General features: G+C 41.8%; 1 protein-coding gene across 1 annotated transcript in view; it reads right to left on the reverse strand.

Annotated features, from left to right (window-relative positions):
* The window catches only part of SLC39A8 (solute carrier family 39 member 8), a 71,468-nt gene extending 55,344 nt beyond the window's left edge, over positions 1 to 16,124 (reverse strand). The window contains 3 exon segments of the mRNA XM_023758411.1: positions 15,905 to 16,045; positions 16,048 to 16,097; positions 16,100 to 16,124. Coding sequence (XP_023614179.1) covers positions 15,905 to 16,045; positions 16,048 to 16,097; positions 16,100 to 16,124 — 216 coding nt within the window.
* Between the last annotated feature and the right edge of the window lie 694 nt (positions 16,125 to 16,818).

The raw sequence follows: 16,818 nt of genomic DNA on the forward strand, positions 1-16,818 counted from the left end.
ATAAGAGTCTGGGAAGCACATAAAAATTATATGCTAAACATATATAATCCCTTTTAATCCTTACATCAGCTACCAAAATAGATTTTAGGAAATATCTGGGATGAAGAAATCATGTATTAGAAAGATCAATTGTTCAAAGATTAAATAACTTATTAAAGGCAGAATTCAAATCAGTATCTTCGTATGTCATCTGACTTCTAAGCCAATACTCTTGCTGCTGTACTCTTATATATTGATGAGTTGAACAATGAGAAGAACACAAATAGTGACAGAGAGAACCATTTAGACCCTGGCAAGAAATGTATTTGTTGCCCTTGATAGTTAAATTACTCTTAGACCATATTTATTTTTTTAAAATATATTTTTATTGATTTTTTACAGAGAGGAGGGGAGAGAGATAGAGAGTCAGAAACATCGATGAGAGAGAAACATCGACCAGCTGCCTCCTGCACACCTCCCACTGGGGATGTGCCCACAACCAAGGTACATGCCCTTGACCGGAATCGAACCTGGGACCTTTCAGTCCGCAGGCCGACGCTCTATCCACTGAGCCAAACCGGTCTTGGCCTCTTAGACCATATTTAGCATCCCACCCAAAGAGAAACTGCAAAAACAAGCAAACATCAGCCAACTCCAACAATTCAAATTATCAGCCAAGTTTTCTCATCATGGTGAGAATTAAAGAAATGCAAGATGGTTCTGATTTTTTTGCCCCAATAAGCCTTTCTGTCCATCACCCAAACAGAATATTGGGCAGACACAATAACCACAGTCAAGCAGCAGACAGCCTGGCACAAACTTGCACGACAACCTCTGCCACATTGCTGGGAGGTATCCTGTAACAGGATCATCAAACCTAGAATGTCTGGGTGTGTGCCATATCTTGAGTGTTTTGCTTCCCTATTACTGTTTTAAACCCAGTATTTTTGCTTAAGCAGAAAAGTCCGATTGTTGATTCATCCACCTGAGCTACCATCACACAACCATATGACTATGAGACCAGTACGACTAGCCATAGGTTGCTAGGAAAGAGGACGAAAAGGTAAAGATCCAAAATAATTATTTAATGGGGAGGAAGCCTCTAGAATCCTGGAGATCATACTTACCTTAGAATTTACTACTGCTAATACTAATAATACCATGTGCCTGGCACACAGTAACTCAGTAAATACTTACTAAATGAATGAATGAATGAGTAAATGCATGAGTGAATCCCTCACTTGTCTTGAAAGTATTTTGCAAAATCAATTGCAAAACCAGTTTAAGTTCATAGTAGTAACTTAAACAAAACTAGGAAAAAGCCAAAGCAGTTAAGCACAAAAAGTGAATTACTTACACATAAGAGTGATTTAAATATGGAACTGGACAAAGATCACAACGGAACAATTTAAATATTCCCATTTTAAAAGGGTAGTTTGAGTTTAACAATTGGGAGGCCACTTCTGACCTTGAAACAAGTGAGTAGTCCCTTTAATTTATCTCTTCAGAGGTGAGTGAACAATCTCATGAAACTGGTGATTTAAATGCTTCACACTGGACCCTAGCTGGTTTGGCTCAGCAGATAGAGGGTTGGCCTGTGGACTGACGGGTCCCAGCTTCGATTTTGGTCAAGGGCACATGCCCCGGTTGTGGGCTCAATCTCCAGTAGGGTGTGTGCAAGAGGTAGGTGATCAATGATTCTCTCTCATCTTTGATGCTTCTCTCTCTCTCCCTCTCCCTTCCTCTCTGAAATCAATAAAAATATATTAATAAATAAATAAATACTTCAGTGAATCCTGGAATCCCAGCTGGGCCCCTGGCAACAGGAGTACTCAAATCACTTCTAGGATTGTTACTGATACAAAATGAAACCACCCAACAGGAAACTAGAGTACCACTCCCAAATCTCCTTGATATTGCTCAGCATACTAGTATCTATGTACTGAATTACCCTCTACCAACTTCTCTTGAACTTTCCCCTCTTAATCAAGTGATCCCACCTCTGTTTCCCAAGATGCATTTTTTCCATTTTTCCTTCAGGTTTCTAACACTGCTTACTGAAGCCACTACAGTGTGGGTGCATTCTTACCCACAATACATACACACATGCACACACATTTGCACACTCACATTCACTCTTAAAACTCTTCCTTACGAGGAAGCAAAAAGTACCTTTCCTAAATATACTATTCAAAAGAGAAAGATGTCGTGTTTTGGGATGCATTCTTAAGGGAAAAAGAATTATTATGAAACAATATGTATAGAATGACACCATACTATAAACAAGGTTAACTAAAATTTACAGATACATTCTCCAAAATGTTAACAGTTTTATCTCTGGGTGGTGAAATTATGGGTGATTTTTATTTTTTCCTTCCTGCTCCTCTGGATTTGCCAAAGTTTTAGACAATATGCATGTGTTCTTATTTCAATTAGAAAAATCAAGTTAAAGCATGGGGGAAGGAGGATTAACACTCTTACCGTGTTCCTCCAAATACAATCAAGACAGGTTAGAATTATTTTTTTAATTTTACTAAAGAAAACAAAATTGTAAAAGCTATTACACACTTTTTTAAAAAGATTTACAAAGTTTTCTGAGTTTACCACAGCTATTGACAAGTTCCTCAGCCTTATTCCATTCCACAGTCAGTTTCTCAAGGCCCCCTCTCCATAAAGCATGGCCTAGCATCAGAGCACGGATCCTCAGTCTGTATTCTTGACTTCCTGCCCCTGCCCTGCCCCAGGGGGCAAGGGCCACCCTACTTACTGTCAGCTGTGAGATAGCTCCACAGGCCTTCTGTTGGTTGTCAAGACCAAAGGGCCTCCCACTCAGTGCCTCTGGGTTAAGGTGTGGAAGGCATCCCTCTTCAACTCAGGGCTGGGGCGAAGGCCACAAGGAGTGAGCTCATCCTCTAGAGCAGTGGTTCTCAAGCTTCCTAATGCCGCGACCCTTTAATACAGTTCCTCATGGTGTGGTGACCCCCAACCATAAAATTATTTTCATTGCTACTTCATAACTGTAATTTTGCTACTGTAAACAATATGTAATTATATATGTGTTTTCCAATGGTCTTAGGCGACCCCTGTGAACGGGTCGTTTGACTCCCAAAGGGGTGGCGACCCACAGGTTGAGAACCACTGCTCTAGAGCCATCTCATCTCTGCAAGGAAAGGCCTTGTCCATCACAGGCTCACCTATGTTACAATCCTTTATCACAGTGGTTCTCAAAGTGTGTTCCCTAGAAAATATGCAAGGTCAAAATTGTCTTCATAATAATAGTAAGACTGCATTTTCCTTTTTCCAAAGGCTACATGACATATGTCACAATAGATTGCATGCAGAAGCATATATGAGACTGTTTTCTACTAAGCCAGATATTAGAGATTTGCAAAAATGTAAAGCAATGCCATTTTCTCATTAATTATTGTGTCATGGAAAATACTTATTTTTCATTTTAAAAATGTTAACATGGTATGGGTTTATTAATGCTATTTTTAATAAATATTTTTAAAACCTCTCAACATTAATTTCTATAATTGTAAATATCAGTAAATATAAACCACATATACTAAAGCTGTTTGGTGTCCTCAATGTTTAAGAGTAAGTACACAAGGGTCCTGAATCCCAAAGGTTTGGTAAGACACACAAGAATGACATACAAACAGGCCCTTATATACCACCTAACTGGCGAGTCAATAAGATTGAGCTTCCAGTCAATCTTATCTAATACACGTCTCATCCAGTTTAGTCTACATGCCCACAAGATTGATTCTACAGAAACACTGCCATTGTCACTCTTCTTCTCACATTGCATCCCTGATACACACACACACACACATACACACACACACAGCTTTCTTTTTACCAAGAGTATAAGGTCCTAACACTGAAGAACCTTAACTGTCTTCAGTCTTCCACTCCCTTTACTAGTACTGTCCTCCAAAGCATACTTGAACTCTATCTTAACCAAACAGTTCCAATAAGTTTTGTAATTTACAGTCATTGTGACTTTGCACGGCCCATGTCCCCCACCTAGAGTTCTGATGTGCCTCCTCTCAAAGTTTCCAGCTGCTATCTGTCCTACATGGGCCCACATCTCCTCTCCTTCCTATTGCTATGCTCCCCCTCCCTCTCCAGACTCCTACACCAACATATTTATTTGTTTAGCACTTATTCTATGCTTTCATGCATTATCATCTGCTCATAAAAATGGTAAGATCATGAACATCTAGAGAGGATAGACATATTCCTTTTTATTTCTTCCTGAACCTTTAACAAAGCCTCAGACAAGAGTACCAGAAGGTTTTGATGGAAAAATCATGGAGTTGATGAGTCCCGTTTGGGGCAGGTTTAGACCCATTGAGTTGGGAAAAAGAGAAACTTAGACATCAATAGTCAATAGGATGTGCAAAGTGAACCTCATGAGAGAAATCTGAACCAAGCCAACCTATTTAGAAAACATCTACAGAGAGGTGATAACTGTAGGCACAGGGGTGACCAGGGTTGTACAGAGAGAGTATACAAGAGGGTTTGAGATAGAACCCTAAAACACACCAATATTTGAATGATGAACAAAGGTAAAAAAAAAAATGAGGTAGACAAGTTACAGGTAAGAAAGGGGTGTGTTTGAAGTAGGAGTGTTCAACGCTATAAAAATTTAGCAATAAGAAGGTTTAGGGTGAAGTCCTGTAGAATAATTTCAAGGGTCAGAGCCACACCATAATATGTTCAAGAGTGACTGGAAGGTGAGGAAATGGAATCGGAATTCATACCTGTTAGGGCAGGACCTGCTTCCTCTGCTAGCCTGAAGGCCCTACCCAGACACTTACTTAAATGCCATTCATCCCAAGATTAGAAATAGAGTCAGTGTCTAGCTTTTCTCACAAATATGTATAGGTGTAAAATAGACCTAGATTCTGAGATGCCTACTCCTAAAGAAAACTGCAATGCAACATGATTTGATATACAAACTCAGTTACCTGGTATCAGTTACAGGCACCCATTCACAAATAGGTCTGTGTGTTTTCTAGCACATGTGTTCAATATACATATATAGCAGGATCTGTTACCCAACTCGGAATCGGCCTATTGATTTTACTTCCCCCTTTCATCTGACACACGGGTTAATTTTCTCTTTCCCTGAAGAGACGCATCTCACTTCTCCCAGGGAGACCGAAGTGGCTCCTGTTCTCTTATCTGCTTTACCAGCTCACAAGGGCGGCTGAACATGGAGTGCACTGGATTCTTTCAGCTTGCAAAACCCATGCAGAGGTCCTGATGTAAATCTAAATTCAAAACCACAATGATACTGATTTCTAGAACTATAATGTGGACTCTCAGCCATTCACATTTCAGTAGTGATATAAATTTTGGAGCCAATTCCTAAACGCAGCTTCGGAAGTCCTGTTGGAAGAGAGGGAATGTTCATAATTTCAACACATATTGAAATACTCAAATTATTTCATTGGTTTCTACATCTGAGGTTTACATTTTCAAATATTCATTACTATTATTTGATGAAAGGGAAGTAGAGGCAAATCATAAAAGCCTTTCTCAAGGTGAGAATCGTCATGGAAACTAACACTGAAAACAAAGTCACTGAACTGATGTATTTCTCACTGAACATTTTATTTCATTAACCTCAGCTGTCTTTTTATAGCAGTGCTTTCCTCTACACGTTGACTGACCTTAAAGTGCTCAAGTCTTAGGCAATTTTGTTAAGGGTAGTATAGCTATATCAAGGAACACTGTATTATAATGATAATAAAAATGCACTGAGCATGTAACGTGAGCCAGGCATGAAGCTAAGTATTTTACATATATTGTCTTTTTATTTATTATTTATCACTTGAATTAATGTGGTTAATGAAAAAAATATATCTTATTTGTCTGAGTTACTATATGTAATGCACTAAATTTATAAGTGCCTAAAATATAGTGAATACTCAGTACATGTTATTATTGTTCTCACTTTTAATTTAAGCAACCATCCTATGAGTAAGGTTCATTTTTTCAATTCACAGATGTAAAAATTAAGGATCAAGGGGTTGTCACTTGCCTGTGATTCCCCAGCTATAAGTGACAGGTTTGGAGTTTCTACCCAGATCTGTTTGATTCCAGAAGCCAAATTGCTAACCATTATGTTGTATTCTCTAGTTAGAGATCTAAGAAACTCACCAAATAAATTGATGATAACTGGGTTATTTTTTAATTAGATTCATAGAACTAAACCCTTAGGGCTCACTGTATGTGTGTTGTTGTTGTTTTCTTTTATTCAGTCAGTTATGAAGAAGTCAAGATATTCAATATTTGGACTTGGAAGACATAATGCTACTTTACAGGTTAACACCATTGATCTGGATTCACAGAGTTTTGTTTTTGTTCTCCTTAAACTTCAGACCAAGAAAGACAACAGAGGATCTTTGGAAGGAGCCAGAAACCAATTTCACAAGGCTCCATTCTGAAGATTTTCTATGCTCCTAAATCCCATCATCACAAAAGTAATTTAATGATAGTTTCATCTCTTGATGAAATAAATGTCAAGACTCAATGACCCCATTTGGCTCCAGAAACAGACAACTGGGAATAGTCTGAGAATAAATTAATTAGTTTCAATTACAAATAAGAATCTACCATTATCTGGAGTTTAAAATGGGAAAACAATGAAAACAACATAGATTCTGAGGTTGTCTAGAGTTTAGTAACATTCTTTTTTTTTTAATAAGTTGCATTGTAAATGTTCTTAATATTAACTGTTTGCACTTAGTAAGAAATATGGACAGTCCCTTGAGGTAATGCCACTTTGTATACAAGTAACTCACAAACTCTTACTCCCAACATCAAGCTGCCTTCATTAGGGGCTGCTTTTCTTTTCCTTTCCCTGAGGAATGTCAGTCCTTCTCAACTTCAAGCTTTATTTTCTGTTCCTATCTATATTCCTGTTTTTCTCCCCCAACTCCTACTGATATTGATAAGAAATTGATAACAGGGAATTTAAATGTACATTAAATTTAAAGAAAAAATACCTTAAAAAAGAGTAATGGGTATTAGGACAGGGGAATGAAGCCCCAGCCCCTCACCATCTCCCAATGGGTGTCATCAGGAAACAGGAGTAGGGGTAAACCACGGAAAGCAAAAAAACTGCAAGTCTCCCACCCAGCTACTCTACTTTGAACATCCCTAGAGAGACACAAAGACCTAACTCAATTAAGGAGAAAAAATTACCTCCCTTTACAGTAATCGTGTGAGAGAGCTCAGACTAGCAGCAATGACCTGCGTACAGCTAGTTAGTAACTCCATTAGAGTACTCTGCTCACCTACTCTTCCCTCATTGCGACCACTCAGTCCCTGTCACCCAGGCACAGGCCACTTTCTCCAGTGTTACCCCGTCAGCGAAGCAGTTGCTTCTCAGCATGATAAAGGAGGCTTTACACTCTACGCTGCAGAAGAGAGAGTGAGTTCATTGGCAGAATCTTTCTACAATAAGAGTGAGAACAGGACTGAATAGTTTTTTTCTTTGCTTTTTATTTTAAAAATATGGTTTTATTTGTTTTTAGAGAAAGAGGAAGGGAGAGAGATAGAAACATCAATGAGAGAGGAACATCATCTATCAGCTTCCTCCTGCAAGCCCCCCATTGGGGATCGAGCCCACAACCCCTGCATGTGTCCTGACTGGGAATCAAACCGGTGACCACTTGGTGCCTGGGTCGAGACTCAACTGCTAAACCACACCGGTAGGCAGGACTGAATGTTTTAACACTAGACATAAGTGTTTCTCTCATATCTGAAGTCTATCCATAGAAGAAATCTAGTTAATATGGCTTTCTCTAGGAAAACTTTAGGAACTCAAAATTAGGAAAACTATTGCTGCCAATATATTTTCTCTGAAAAAAAAAATTCCCCATATGAGAAAGAATAAAAGAAAACGTCATTCTATTAAAAAGTTCATGTAACTCACAGGAAAATCTATCTTGTGAGTAAAGGTACTTCTAAACGAGTAACACCTGCTGCAACATTGAACCATTAATCACATACAGCCTTGTGAGATGTCCTTGTTTCAGTGATCACTTACTTACTGCAGTTTTGCCTGGTATACCTTTTTCAAGTTTCTATCTTATTTCTTAACTAAGTTATAAGCTCTCTGAGCACAAGGACCCATCATCGTTAGTGGAGTTTGTGTAGTCAGCACTGTTCTCTCAATGTGACTAAGCAGTAGAGTTAGATAAGCGGTTGATGATTAGTAACTTCTACCCATAGTTCAAAATCTGAGGTAACAGTTGTCCCAGCTACAGAGAGTGTACTTTTCTAGCCTATAATTCATAAACTCCACTACAGCACATGTTTAGGATTGCCTGAGGTTCTACCACTTGTTGTGTAACACTGGTCCAGTTACTGAACCTCTCTGCACCTCATTTTTCTCATGTATAAAATGAAGATGATAATGGTACATTTATCATAGGATTGTTATACGGTAAGTATGAAATATGATAATACAAATAAACTGGGTACAAAAGTTATGTCACATAGAAAAGGACTGATAATCCCTCGCTATGTTATGTAGGAAGAGTCCATGTGACTCCTAGGTATTGGGCAAAGGTGCAAGCGTGGGAGTTGGGTATGGAAAGAATGAAGGCCATTTTCCCGTAGATTCCAAGCATACCTGACCTGGAGGCAAACTGAGCTCCCGACGTCTGTATAGATGTAGATTGAGACAAAACCAACTCCATCTCTGGGTCCCGGGCTTTATTTCATTTTTAAATTCCATGCAGTGACCTTTGACCAACCTCACCATCCTTAGCAAGTACATCAAAGCCTTCTAGTTGATGTTCTGTGTTCCTTAAAATGTAACTATAAATATTTTTGTTAGTGTAGCTGGACTGGCATGACAACTGAGATAAGTATCAAGTCGGTAATAGTATCGATTATATGAAACCATCTATCATAAGACCCCCAGGAGGTATGGCCCCTGGAGCTACAGCATTCTTTGTCCCTTTACCTTGTCAATCATTAGAACCTGAGTTATCCTATAAAAACTACACTACGACAGCAGGGTCTGTAGGTGAGGAATAATCTGTGCAGACTGTTGGGTCGTCTTTTCCATTCCAACCCAATCTTCCCCTAAGTAAACTGCTGTCTAATAAATTGTTATATTCTGACAAGTATGCCTGCTTCATTTTTTTTTTGGTCCAAAGATTCTGTCGCCTTACAATTGGCCATTACACCTTTGCCCCGCCATCAAACAGCATCGTCGTCAAATGATTTATGAATATCCCTCATTTTCCCAAAACCTCTGGAAAATAATGATTGCACTGTACACAGTCAATTTAAATGAGAGGATATAACAGATCAGAATAGGTCCATTGTCTTGAAGAAAAAATGACCAGAGACCCAAGTGCAACCTTGCCCTCACGCCCCACCGTCCTGCCCCACCCTTTCAGTTTCTCACCTGAACAAGCGGTCTGGAAGGCATCCCTAAAAGGCTTACCGCACCATTTCTCAGAATATAGACTACAAAAGACCAGATGCTCTCTCTGCTCTGTCCATGGTCAGTGCTTCCCAGAACCCCCCTCATCTAACCCACCATTACCCCACCCCAGGAAAATCCACAGTAGATGACAACCAGCTATGCATACAATGTACATGTAATGACCCCCCAACACACACACACACACAAACACATCTTCTGTTTGCTACATACTATTATGTAGCAAATGTCATGTAGCAAATGTAGATGTATTTAGCCTGGCCATCCATTGAAATAAACCAAGAGTGGGGGGTTAAAAATGGCAGCAGAGTAAGTGGATGCTGCACGGACATGCTCCCAGGAATAAAATGAAATTACAACTAATATATGGAAAGGCTTCCTGAATAATCACCAGAAAACTCACAGGAGAGAACCCTGATACCCGAGGATCAAAAGTGGAGACCGCATAGAGACTGGTAGGAGGAGCAGAGGTGAGAAAGGGCTGGCCCGGTGCCCACAGACAGCAACTGAAGTCTCAGAGAGATCTCTCAGCTGTGGGGGAGGGGGGTGCCACTGAGAACTCTGGGATCTAATCCCGAAGCTGGGCTCCCCAGCAGAGAGCACCAAACTGAGGAGGGTACCCACTTAACAACTAGCTGTGAAAAGCAGTGGGGTGCTGTCAGCCAGGGAGTGGCAGCTGAAAGTTCAGGCACCCACTTAAAGGGCCAACACACAAAATTCCCTGTGGAGCCACCCACCTTATGCTCTGGCAGAGAGAGGGTGAAGTGGACTGGAGCTATGAGAGCAGAAGCCAGGACTGGGGACTCAGGGGATAGAGCTCAGAAGGCAGACTGGGGAAGCTGAGGATCGAATCAGTAAATCAGAAGACAGAGTTGAAAATATCACTCAATCAAAGAACCACAAGGAAAAAAAAATTAAAAAAAACAGGAGGACAGTTTAAGGGAGCTGTGGGACAATGTGAAATGTAACAATATTAGAATAGCAGGTGTGCCAGAAGAGGCAGAAAGGGAGAAAGGAATAGAGAAGGTGTTTGAAGAAATAATGGCAGAAAACTTCCCTAACCTGGTAAAGAAAAAAGTCATACAAGTTCAGAAGGTACAGAGAACCCCAAGCAAGAAGAACCCAAACAGGCCCATGCCTAGACACATCATAATTAAAATGCAAAATAATTAAAGACAAAGAGAGAATCTTAAAGGCAGCAAGAGAAAAGAAACCTGTTACCTACAAAGGAGTTCCCATAAGGCTGACACCTGATTTCTCATCAGAAACTCTACAGGCCAGAAGGGAAGGCCAGGATCTGAGCCCAAGATTACTATATCCATGTGTAAGAGCAGGTGTTCTTGTGGACAGGAGCCTCATAACTCAGGTTAGTTTGTTTGTTTCCTTAACAACTCAACAGCCTCCCCCCACTTTTAAAAAAGCTCTTAAGACCATTTTTACCGTATTTACGTTCAGCAACACTGAACAAATAGTTCTCTGAAGATACCTGCTGTTTAAAGCCTTTGGATCTTGGCTCATGCTGTTCCCGGCTGTTCCCTCTGCCTGGAATGCATCACTTCACAAAGAAAACCTTCCCTTACCCGCCCCTCTCAGCAGAGCTAAACGCCCTTCCTCTCTGTTCCCTCTACATATCTGATCTTGCATTTCTCCCATACCTAGCACAAGCCCTTCATCAGCCACATTACAAGGTAAAAGCCACCATAAACTAATCACAGATGGCTTAACAATGGACAAAAAAGGGCAACAGTGATGAAGAAGAGGACTGGAAGTATGGTTTGACAGCCTCTAGCCTTAATGATGAACTTCTCCAAAGGTGTACAGCAGGCCTTTAAAAAGTGGCCACAAATAGGTTAAGGCCACTATGATTTGTATGACATTTAAAACTCTCGCTTCCAGACCATGTTAGTTATAATATTATGTTAACAGATACAAAAATAGCTTTTAAATTATTGATAAATAAATCATCTTAAAAAAAGAAAAAAGAAAGAAAAAAAAGAAAGGAACCAAGAGTTACCTCGCTGCCTCTCCCCCTTGAAGTCCTCAAGCCAGAAGCGAATGAAGAAAAAGATCTAATAATCGTTAAATGACCACTGCAGGCAAAAGACTGAAGCAGAAAGTATTTATCTTGGGGCTCTTTGCCTACTCTTCAGCCATGCCGGCTCTTCCATAAAAAGGCAGAGCCTTTGTGCGTCCTACTGCCTGTCTCCAGGTTCAAACAATCATTACATCTCATGCAAACCACTGCAGTTTCCTCCTTAGCTCCCATCCTGACCCACTCCAGCCCTTTCTACTTGCTCATGCAAATGAATTTTCTGAAAACACAAGTCTGATCCCATTCCACTTTCTTTTGTAATTCTTTAATTAGACATATCATCCTAGCATGCATTATAGTTAAGTGTGCAGGCACCACACCTCCCCCAGTGAACTGTAAACTCATGTGAGGGCCCAAATAATCTTACTCATATTAAGCAATCTTCACTTATTCATTCAAAAAATACATCATGAATACATGTTATGTAGCAGGTACTACACTAACCTCAGCGGTTCTCAACCTGTGGGCTGTGACCCCTTTGGGGGTCGAACAACCCTTTCACAGGGGTCGCCTAAGACCATCGGAAAACACATATATAATTACATATTGTTTTTGTGATTAATCACTATGCTTTAATTATGTTCAATTTGTAACAATGAAATTGGGGGTCACCACAACATGAGGAACTGTATTAAAGGGTCGCGGCATTAGGAAGGTTGAGAACCACTGCTCTAGACAGAAAAGTTAGGTCATTCCGTTCGATTTGTTTAAAATTGTGGGGTGGTAAGGAAGTTGGAAGGGTGTAGCCATATAAACAGAAAATTATAATACATTCTAAATTATTTACATATTATAATATAATTGCAACTAAACCCTTGAGTAGACCAAGAAAGGCTTCTCAGAAAAAGTAATGTATAAACCAATACCTGAAGCAGAAGCAGATGTATATGGGAAACCAGGAACTACAGGCAGTCCACTAAGACTGCAGTCATGGCAAAGGATAAGGCTTGAGAAATATACAGGGACTAGATCATACAAGGGCTTAAGCCACATTAAAGTGTTTGAAGTTTATCTTGAAGGAATTTAATTGTTTTACTAAGATGAGTGATATGATCAGATTTGTACTTTAAAATGACCACTCTAATTAGAGTACAGTCGTCATTCAAAATACTTGTTGAACACATGACTAGTTAAGTGTCATTACCATAGTAAAAAACATTTCAGTTATTCAAAAAGAGAGAGAAAACAGCATATCAATGCTGGCTATTATACCCTGGAAAGGTTTTATGGAGTAGTGGCAAAGGATAACTGGGAGATTAAACATATAGGATTTTGATAGGGCAATTCAAGGGGAAAAAAAAGGATATTCCAGTTGGAAACAGAAAGGGTATAAGGAAGATAATAAGCTAGGAAATGGTTGGTGAATTCACAGAAGAGTAAATAGTTTTTTGGTGAGGTCTAGGTCTGGAGAGGCAGGTAGACTTTTCAGGGTCAACCTTGAGGTGAAGGGCCTCGAATTCCAGGCTCAAGATGAAAGAAGATAGGCATACTCCAAATATTGCCTTAGGAGGATGGAATGTGAATTGAAGGTTTTCACAAACAATGTTCAAGCAAGCAGGTGGCAGGAATGTCAAAAGGAGTAAAAGATGCAGGAGATATGCTGCAAATTATGTATCAAAAGAAAAAAGAAAGTTAAGAGAGAGAAGCAAAGGATGAGGTTGAGTGATGGTGTGAAACAGTTTGCCTCACAGGCCAACCTACCACACCCAGGCCCACTTCTCCAGCACCCCAATAGCCCTCCCTGGGAGATTGATTTATTAAAATCAGTTTAGTGTGATAACTTGGAGGATGAGGATCTTCATTTTTATCAGTCTATTTAACCAGTGTCTACAAGAACTTGGAGGTGAGGTGTATGGAAGAGGAGATGAAGAGAAAAGAGCAGTTGGAGAGTGAGAAAGGAACATCTGCATAAACAAGCCCTGAGGCCATTTTAACTCCCTAAATTCATCACCCAAAGAATGCATTCAGTTGGGGCTTCTCTGTGTATTCTAGGAAATCCCTGGCTTAGATGATTTATACCCCATCACCTCCCATTGAACTAAAAGAGCCACCTCTTCTCACTGTTTGGGCCGCCTCTTCTAAACCTGATCTTTGGACCCTCAGTGGCCATGAAGCAAAACAATAAACTCAATAGTTCTATTGTCACTAGTTTGAACTTAAATCACTTTGATCTCCCAAAGCAACAAGTCAATTTAATAGTACTTAGGAATACTGAAAAAAAATATTAGAAAACCTTCCAAATTGTCTAACAAATCTCCAGAGTACAAGAGTCTATAACCTGAGTTAAGCTCACCTAAGAAATACCACAGCCCTCATCAGGAACAATGTCATTTGTGAACAGGTCCCATAGAAGAGTCAATAAATCCCTGACCCACAGAAATAAATTCTATTTTTTTTCAACCTTTTTTCAAAGTCAGAAAATCAAGTTTCTCACAATAGGCCCATACATTATTTATTCTACTTTGTCACAGGTGAGAAGACTTGAGTTGCATTCTTTCAGGTATGCAGTCTAAATTAATGAGTCTAAATTTTGCTCCAAATTGGATGGTTTCCTGCTGGAACAAATATGAATGTGAACAAACTAATAGATTCTTCTGGAATCTTTCATTTGTCGGCATTTTGTTTGGTGATTGTTGTTTTCATCAGGACTTTTTAGAATGTCGAATTGTTATTTGTCAGGCCTGAGTAAGTGATACATTTTCTTTGGCTTCCCTTTGTTTCCAGATTACGGGCTCCTTCCTGTTCCTTGTTGATGCCCACAGAGGCCATAATGATGGCAAAGGTGCGAATGTGAGAATGAGAAACAAGGTGTCAGCATGCATACGATTTATCTATTGAGGTATCCTACTAACTCGCAACCTGGAAATCACACTACTAATGAACTTAACCAACTTTTAAAAATAATTTAGACATATTTTCCAGTCTTTGCCAAGAGGTGGCTCAGAGGTCTTTTGTCTCTTTATGATTCGTCAACACCTCCACACACTGCGAGACAAGGAGATAATTTAAGTCAAAACAATGTGTGGGCTACAGATAGGCAACTGCAAGGCCCCAAGCTTCTGCCCAAGCATGTGACCACTCCGACTGCTACCTAGAAATCCTTTAGTCAGCTCAGTTGTTTCCCCTACTTGAAGAGACTGCAACGAGGCAGAAAACACTTAGGAAGTTGTTTGCTTTGTTTTCTTTTCCAAATATTAATATAATATGTGGGAATTTCAGTTTTGCTAACATATGTCTGAGACATTAAATCAAATGTTTAATGAAGCCATGCCAGAGCCAGAACTACAGTTTATTCGAAAACATGCATAAGTGAACCACAAAACCCTTCTGGTTCAGAGGGAGGTCACCCTCTGATACACATGGCATCACAAAGTTCTTCTTGAGCAGTGTGTGTTTTAATTGGGGCAAGATATTTCCAACAAAAAGGATGTCTTCCTCTCCATAATGTTCTTAGCAAGGAGTTCACCTGATTAAAGTTTCCCCAACTGTGATCTAAGGTCAGGTACATTAGAAAATGTTAAATTCCCAAGAGTGGAGTATAGTGTGCAGCATTCCCCAAACATCTTGGACCACAAACAGTTTTTGTAGCACAAACATGGGCTAGAAGTGACAAATAATATGGAAAAGACTGCATACTACTATTCCTCGTCCATTCTCCCAGGAACAAGAGCAGAAGGAGAAAAAAAAAATCAAGGCACTGAGTTAACACTTTTTTAAAAAATGGGGAGGATGCAGAAACCACACTGTGCTTTCTTCACAATTTTAAGAAATAATCAAAGAACATGCATTCTGTAAATAACCATCTATACTATCATCGTGCTGAAATTTATTAACAGCTATAATCTTCATTGCTCTCTGTACCATGAGTCTCCTCAGATAAACTAAAGGCCTCGTGTAAACCTACACAGAAAAGGCGGAACTGCATTATATCTCCTCGGCAGTGGTCACCTGCCACGCAGCTGTTAGCGAGGGCAGCATGTGAGCCCCTATCTCTGCTGGGAGGATTTAAGTACGCCGTTTCTATGCTTTAAAAAAAAAAAGCATCTCTTAAGGTGCTTCCCGCCTTAAACTACTTTATAAACTTTTCTAGAAAATCCTATATTCACAAGCGTCTGATTACTCTGCTCAGCTCATCGGCTGCAATGCCTGGCTCCCTCCCTCCCGCCAGCCCGTGAACCCCGGCGAAGGAGCTGGTCTGGTGGAAATCAAGTACCACCAGCCGCCGCTTCGCACTTGAAACAGGTCCCAAATCTTGTCCTCCCGCAGGGTCCCGCAGGGTCCCGCAGGAATAGCGCCGGTGTGTGCAAGGGCCGCGCAGGGGCAGCGCGGAGCGCGGGCCGGCGCCCTACCTGGTTGAAGTGCAGCGGCGCGGGCTGCGGGGCGCCCTCCGCCGGGCCGGCTCCCAGCCGCTGCAGCAGGCGCCCGAGCTGCGCCGCCGACAGGCTCCCGTTCGCGCCGAACACGCTCAGCACATCCTCGCTGAAGGGCGAGGCCCGGGCCCCGCAGCCGCCCCTCGAAGAACCGCTGCCGCCAGGAGCAGGAGCCGGCCACCGCCCCGCCGGGGGCCATCCTGGCCGGGACCGCTCCTCGCCGACCCGCAGCGGACGGGGGCGCACCGGGACCCGCGGGGCGCGCCGGCATCGATGCCCAAGGGCGTGCGGGTCAGGCGTCGGCGCCGATCCGAGTCCGCGGTGGCACCGGGCGCCCGTCGTCCTCCGCCGCCTTCGGAAGAAGAGCAGCCGGCGACCTGCGGGGCATTGAAGTGGCGGTGCGGGGGGTGGGGAGCGATAGGCAGAGCGGCCCCGGTCCTCCTGGAGAGCCTGAGATAAAGAGGACAAAGGGGAAGCAGAGATAAAGGCCCACCGCCCACCCCCCGCCCGGCCCCGGGGGACACTGTGTGGCTGGAGCCCTCGGACGCTCGGCCCGGGCAGGGGGCCAACTGCCCCGGACCCAAGGTTTGCAATCCGCCCGGGGATTTGCTTACAGTGCGGTGACACAGCCCCTTCCGGAGACCGGAGCCCACACCACCCACAGTTCCTAAGAAGGACTGGAACCGCATCGCGGCGGGACCCCACCCTCCCCCTTCCTTTTCTTCGGCCCAAGGCCCTCGGAGCAGACTCAAAAGGGATTGGCCGTGCCGTCCCTTTCGGCGTCCTGGGGTTTGAGCGCCTCCACGGGACCCTCCCTCTCCCAGGTCGCTGCCAGTAGGAAGGACTGGGTTAACCTGCTAACCTCTCGCCTCGCCTGTCTGCCGTTGGTTGCC

Source organism: Myotis lucifugus, unplaced genomic scaffold (assembly GCF_000147115.1).
Source record: "Myotis lucifugus unplaced genomic scaffold, Myoluc2.0 scaffold_129, whole genome shotgun sequence".
NCBI lineage: Eukaryota > Metazoa > Chordata > Mammalia > Chiroptera > Vespertilionidae > Myotis > Myotis lucifugus.